General features: G+C 37.7%; 1 protein-coding gene across 1 annotated transcript; it reads left to right on the forward strand.

Annotated features, from left to right (window-relative positions):
• Positions 1–322: 322 nt before the first annotated feature.
• LOC143557949 (uncharacterized) lies at positions 323–2481 on the forward strand. Its single transcript, XM_077046900.1, has 2 exons — positions 323–1076; positions 2174–2481. Exons 1-2 carry the CDS (start codon positions 910–912, stop codon positions 2472–2474), a joined length of 468 nt encoding a protein of 155 aa, XP_076903015.1. The 5' UTR covers positions 323–909; the 3' UTR covers positions 2475–2481.
• The last annotated feature ends 4379 nt before the right edge of the window (positions 2482–6860 follow it).

A 6860-nucleotide genomic window follows, 5' to 3' on the forward strand; every position in this document is an offset into this window, starting at 1 on the left:
GTAGCTCACAAGCAGCTCAGCTCGTTTACACCCCTATATAAGAACATGCTTATGCTTAAATTCTGCAGCTGCGTATTTTTATAATGATGCTAAAACACATTATATACAGAAAGAGATTCGTAATTTCGTAATTTCAATCACTGCTTTTGATAATAATTAAAATTCTCTATTGATTATCCACCTTTATATGGTTTAGAATAGACTTTAGTACTTGGTTTTCTTGTTCGAATATTCAGCAAATTTTAGTCATACACCGATGTTCTACAGTATACTAACATGATTATTATTATTATTATTATGTGTTAATCTTATTAAAGGAAATATGTGGCATCTGGTGATGGGCGTGAAATGGGTCTAAAACGACAGCGTGTAATAGATCAGGGTTCATCATATTACAGTGCACCGCCCGCTTCAAACTTCCTTTACAACCCGCCCGCTTACTCATACGTGAACCAACCACCCTCTTTCCCGGTTGTTAGACTGCGGGGCCTACCATTCGACTGTTCAGAAACCGACATAATCGAGTTTTTCCACGGTCTTGACATGGTAGACATCCTATTTGTCCACAAATACGGGAAGTTTGTAGGTGAATCGTTTTGTGTACTTGGGTACGCTTTTCAAGTTGAATAAGCGCTTCAGAAAAACCGACAAAATATCGGGAAACGGTATGTTGAAGTGTTTAGAAGCAACCGACAGGAATATTATAAGGCGATTTGTAATGTGGTCGCTGATTCACGTGTGGTCCGTCCGCGGTCTCCACGCCGTTCGTTACCGAAACGCGATCCGTCAAAAGATAATGCACAGCATACAGGTGTGATTCGGTTGCGGGGTTTACCGTTCACGGCTAATCGCGATGATATTTTGGAGTTTTTTAAAGGTTCGGTTTTGTTAGACGATTCAATTTATTTTATGGTTAATTCGGAGGGTAAGGTGACTGGTGAGGCGTATGTGAAATTTGAAAGCCCGGAAGATTCCAGATTAGCTATGATGGAGGACGGAACGTGTATTGGGAATCGTTACATCGAGCTGTTCCCGTCAACACTCGAGGAATGGGAGGAAGCGGTTTCAAAGGGCCGGTAAATATACTTTTTTTTATATATTTTTGCTTTTATATGCATCCTGCTTTATATTTATTGTTATTATATGGATAGTTATGATTTTCAAATTCGTTTTTTTGATTGATCATTTAAGTCAAGCGGCGTTTGAATTTGCATATTTTAAACTGGTTATTTGATTATTCGTGCAATAATCAGTTTTTTATATTTGGGTACCAAATTCTTGCTTCTTATTATTTTGCGTTCAAACAATAGTCAATAGGTTTTGGCTAATTAGTTTTACTGGTTTAAACGACTTATTATCAAAGGGTAAAACAAAATTACCCAATGACCCCTTCTTTGTAGGACTCTAAACGAACAATGAAATGTAAGTTTGTTTAATACACAAACGAAAATGAACAAAATTTTTGTTCATTTAGTTAGTGTTAAACGAACGAACATGAACAAGTCTCATTCATTCAATTATGTTTCTAAACGTTTGTTTATGCTCGTTCTTTTATGTTCATTTATGTTTGTTAGTTTTTTCTTGTTCAAGTTCGTTGTTTATATATTCAGTTAAATTTCAGAACTGACTAGAAATATTTAGTTTATTTAGTTTGGGCCCGACAGAGTGATGTATACATTTTATCTTAAATGGTGTTTGCTAGGTTATTGTTCACCTATGTTTATTTATGTCCATTCGTTTATGTTCGTGAACCGTTCGTTAATACTATTAACAAACAAACAACATAAACAAAAACGAACGTGCATGTGTTTCTTAAAGAACAAGAACACAACCAGAAAATTCTGCAAGTTTAATTGTTCGTGTCCAATCATTTGTTTGGTTAAAGTTAAACGAACGAACACAAACATGCGTCGTCTATGTTCGTTCAGTTCGTTTACAAGCATACTTTTTTGGTCTAATTTGGGTGACTTTTACTCCAATCTCACAAAATGTTGTTTTTGGTCGTTTATTATGTTATTAATATCTCAAATATTCTGTATTTTCCAAATGCTCAATTACCATTATTTAACATCACTTTTCAAACTCATATCCTTTAGATGTGACAATATCTTCATCAGACTTTAGAGTTGACTAGCATCGATGAACTTCTAACGAGTTACTTGTTGGGTGCTAGACGAAACGTGCCAAAACCACCAGAAGAAGATACGAACGTGTTGCGCATGAGGGGATTACCATATTCAGCTGGAAAAGAAGATATCCTCGATTTCTTCAAAGAATTCGCGTTATCTGAAGAAGCGATTCATATAACGTTTAATTCAGAAGGAAGGTCAATAGGAGAAGCGTTTGTGGAATTTGCAAATTTGGAAGACTCGAAAGCTGCGTTAGCCAAAGATCGGATGACGCTTGGCAGTCGTTACATTGAGCTGTTTATGTCGTCACATGAGGAGATGAGAGATCCTGTTTTAAGGGGTTGAGGATTTGTTCGTCTTTTTTTTTTACGCAAAAATAATTACTCGTTTATTCGACTTTTGTTGTGTTGTGATAAATGATGTATGTACTTTGGATTTCTGTTATGGGTATTGTGATGAGAAAAAATGGTTGTTATTTGAGTGACAAAATATGTTAAATCATGGGAAGTAAAAATGCATAGGCAGCTGTTTGTTTTGAAAACCAGATGTGATTTAGATCTTATTACTGCTGTGGTAAAATTGGCTTTTAACATAATTTATGCTAGGAACTTTAATACGGGAGTTAATTACACGGATGGTTCATGTAGGGTGCATGTTTTGCAAGTTTAGTTTCTAACTTACAAAAATTATGCGTATGCTTCCCAAAACTTTGAAACGGGTTTTTCTAATACCAGATTCTGGGTATGGAATCGGGTACGGATATGATCGGGTATTGGGAAATCAGACATTGGCCATACCCATGTCGGGTTTAGGTACCGATATTGCCTCTTAAAACCATGCCCTATGTATCGGGTTCAGGTCGGGTATAGACCGGGGATTTGAATACCCTATTTTCGGGTATTGAAAAAACCGTATTGTCGGGGTTTTTTTTAGTATAGATTGGATTTTTTAAGGAGCTGTACTTTTTTGGGTATTTTTCGGGTATTTTTGGTGGAAACTTTATAGACAAATTCACAACTTAGGTTAAACAGTTAACAAACAACTTATTTGCAATTAAATGACGGAAATTAACCCGTCAAAGCCAAAAGCCATCTTTTATAACCAAAGATCTTCACATACATTACATTTATAACAGAATTTGAGCTTTTAAGTTGCTTCACTTAACATTCAAACTTGTTTTTTAATCTGATAAGGGGGTCAACACAACCTAGAAATCATCGACATTTAAACTCTTGTTAAAGGGAAATGACATTAGACGGCTCCGTTGTTTGATGATGAATGGTGAAAAGATGATGCGCGAGAATATTTTTAACAAGAAATTTATTTCTTAAGAGTGGAAATGTGACCTTTGTCTCGTGTACTCCTACCTACATGTGTAACTTCTTATTATTATTATTATTATTATTATTATTATTATTATTATTATTATTATTATTATTATTATTATTATTATTATTATTTGTGAAGGGGACGGCACCCCAGCAAACATTTCATTAAAAAAGAAAAAGAAATAAAAAGTGATCGATTACAAACTCGGAACATCGTTTCGAGATAAGTTTTACATCAATCGACTCGCATTCTCATTCCGATCATCATTAAAAAGTCTTTTATATTAAGCTTGTCAGCTTGAAGCCCCAAAGACCACTTGAAAAAAACATCCCGCAGTTTGGTGTTCGGTTCAAAGTACCTATGTGCCTCAAGTTTTCATCCAAAGCATTTAACGTGTTAGACACCATAACACCTTTTCGTTTTTTATCCACTATAACCGGTTCCAAGATTGGGCCAGATCTAGGCCCAAAAGTAATTCTAACAACCGAACGGGAGCCCACTCCATTATTCACCGAATTGGATTTACCTGGGCCGAAAGTGTTCGATTGGGCCATAGGCCTAATTGAATTTTTTTGCAAATTATTCTGTTTTGGTGATGAGACGTTAATCATTGCAATCCACTGTTTCTGCATTTTCTTAGACCAGGTGTGGTTGGAGAGAAAAGGTGGCGACAAGGGGTGATTTAGGGCGAGAACACCGCCCCCGGGTAGAGGTGCACAAATCGGTTTTTTTGAAAAAACCGGTTCGGTTATTAACCGGACCGGTTTTTTTTATCCAGAAAAAAACCGGTTCGGTTAATAACCGGACCGGTTATTAACCGGTTTTTGTCAATGAAAACTCAAACCGGCCAAACCGGTTTGGACCGGTTTAGAAACCGGTTAGAACCGGTTATTAAACCGGTTTTTTTACAACCGGTTTTTAATAACCGGTCTAACCGGTTAACCGTTTTTTTTTTTTTTTTTTTTTTTTTTTTTTTTTTTTTTTTTTTTTTTTTTTTGCTTTAGGGTTTAGGGTTTCGTTGTTAGCATTCTTTGCTTGGAAGATTAAAAACACATAACTTTCATTTATAGCTTTTACATTAAAAATACAAACATTAAATCGTTATCGCATATTCGTAACTCAAAAATACAAACATTAAAGAATGCTTAGACACGATTACATTAACAAGTTGATGTTTGTTACTCATTTTCTTCGCTACCCGATCCCGAGCTATTCCTTAGGTAATCGTCGTACGCGGCTTCTTCATCGGTCATTGGTTGAGTGTGTCCTTGATTGACCTCGTCTTCATACAAGGCCGCCTCATACTCCATTTCCCCCTCGAGTGAGCGTTGATGTTGTGCCCTATCTAAAGAGTCCAAGTAATCCTTGTAGCAAATCGACATCTCTACAGCTGGTGGAGTGAGTCGAGTCCTCCTAATCGATATAACCCTGCCAGAAACAGAAAAAGCAGACTCCGAAGCTACCGTGGAAGCTTGGACCGTTAGTAAATCTTTGGCCATGGCGGCGAGGATCGGAAACTCATCCTCCTTACCTCTCCACCAAGCCAGCATATCAAGACTTCTAAATTCATCCGGAGTCATGTGTTTCACAAAGTTGGTACCACCATACCTTCCAAGTTCACTGCTTGGGGTGTTTACCCTTTGACGTTTACCGGCGTCTTCCCAAATCATGTAGTACATCCCCATTTCAAGGTCGGTTTGGGATTGGGATTGGGCAACAGCTCTTAACGAGTCATGAATTTGGGAAGACGACCCGTGTTTTGTAAGGTAAACATCATACATGTTTGCCAAGGTGGTGTTGAAAGCATTCTTTAAAGTTTGGTTATAATGGGGGTTTTGATCGTCGTTTAACTCTAGCTCATCACAAATTTTTTCTATTAAAGCTTCAACACCACCAACATTGATGCAAGGGTTTAACGCAGCCGCACAGGTCAAAACAGCGGGTAGTTGTTGAAAATATTTTCTAAATTTTTCTTTCATTTTTGCACCCATATCAAAATAAGGTGCACCCCTACAATGAATTTCAGTCAACTTTGTGCACATGACAGCAATTTTTGGTAAAGCAATGGGGCTTGTTGGATAGTAAACCCCGGATAAACTAGTTGTGCAAGATTTAAAAATTTGAAGAACCTCCGTAACGATCTCAATCAATAACCAGTTTCTAGGATCGTACGGTGCACATTTACCCCTATTTGACAAAATTTGATGAAACGCAATTAACGATTGTTTTTGTTGGATGGCTTTCTCAAACATTTCACAAGTCGAGTTCCATCTTGTTGGACAATCCCAATTAGGCCCCAACCATTGACAGTTAGCTTCTTCACAAAATTTTTTGTATCTTGAAAATGTTGAATTGTTGCTAAAAACATCTCGTAACATTCTTTTAAAATTGTTTCTTTGCGTTTCGATCACGTTTAACCCATCTTGCACGGCCAAGTTGATAATATGTGCAATGCATCGGCTATGAAAAAACGCTCCATCACAGATAGGTTTATACTTTAATTTTAAATGGCCAACCGCGGCCGTATTGTTGGACGCGTTATCAAACGATATTGAAAAGATTTTATCTTCAATCTTGTATTGTCGAATGACTTTATCCAAGAGTTTAAAAATATTTCTACCCGTGTGCGGGTAATCAAACAATTGAAACGCAACGGTTCGTTTCATCATTTGCCACGACCGGGGGTCAACCCAATGAGCCGTCACACAAATGTATGAGTCGGGCGAACCATTAGGTACCGACCACACATCCGTTGTTAAGTTCACACCAGTTTGTAAGTTTGAAAAGTATGAAATTAGTTCGGATTTAGCGTTTTTCCATGCTTTAAGACAATCTCTTCTAAGGGTCGAACGACTTACGTGTTGGTAGCGTGGTTGAACATACTTTTGCATCATCTCCGTGAATTGAGGGTTGTCGAAGTGGTTGAAAGGAAGTGATTGTTGAATCACAAAGTTGCCAAACTGTTGACGTACCGCTTCAAGGTCGTACGTAAACACCGTTCCTTGATTCGTCATCTCCGGCTGCGAACTACTTCCGGATTCGTCCTTCAAGACCTTGCAAGAGGGCTTTTCTACATGAGCTCTTAAACTGGAGTTTGCTTCTTTGTTATAAAACTTCAAACAATGTTTGCATCTAGCTTTTTGGGTTCCGTTAGACATTTCGCATAGGTCGAAATGTTGCCAAATATCTTGGTTTCGTTTCGTGGGGATGACCCGAACGACGGTTTCTCCCGTGTTCGAGGCACCCACGTTGACCGATGAAGCAGCACTTTGGGAGGCCATGATAATCGACTACGAATTAAGAGTGGTATACTCGAGTATGAAATAAACGACTACGAAAGAAGAGCGTTTGGAGTTGTATAATCGCGTATGAAATAAACGTTTAGAGCGTTTGGAGTTGTAT

This window comes from Bidens hawaiensis, unplaced genomic scaffold (genome assembly GCF_021521415.1).
Source record: "Bidens hawaiensis isolate Kalapana, Puna unplaced genomic scaffold, B.hawaiensis_p1.1 tig00019292_1, whole genome shotgun sequence".
NCBI classification, from domain to species: Eukaryota; Viridiplantae; Streptophyta; class Magnoliopsida; order Asterales; family Asteraceae; genus Bidens; species Bidens hawaiensis.

What these genes read in the sequence shown, in the direction of transcription:
- LOC143557949 (XM_077046900.1), top strand. Translation starts at nt 910, where the DNA reads ATGGTTAATTCGGAGGGTAAGGTGACTGGTGAGGCGTATGTGAAATTT. An exon ending in GAAGCGGTTTCAAAGGGCCG is followed by an intron (nt 1,077 to 2,173) that starts GTAAATATACTT and finishes GTTGGGTGCTAG; the next exon opens with ACGAAACGTGCCAAAACCAC.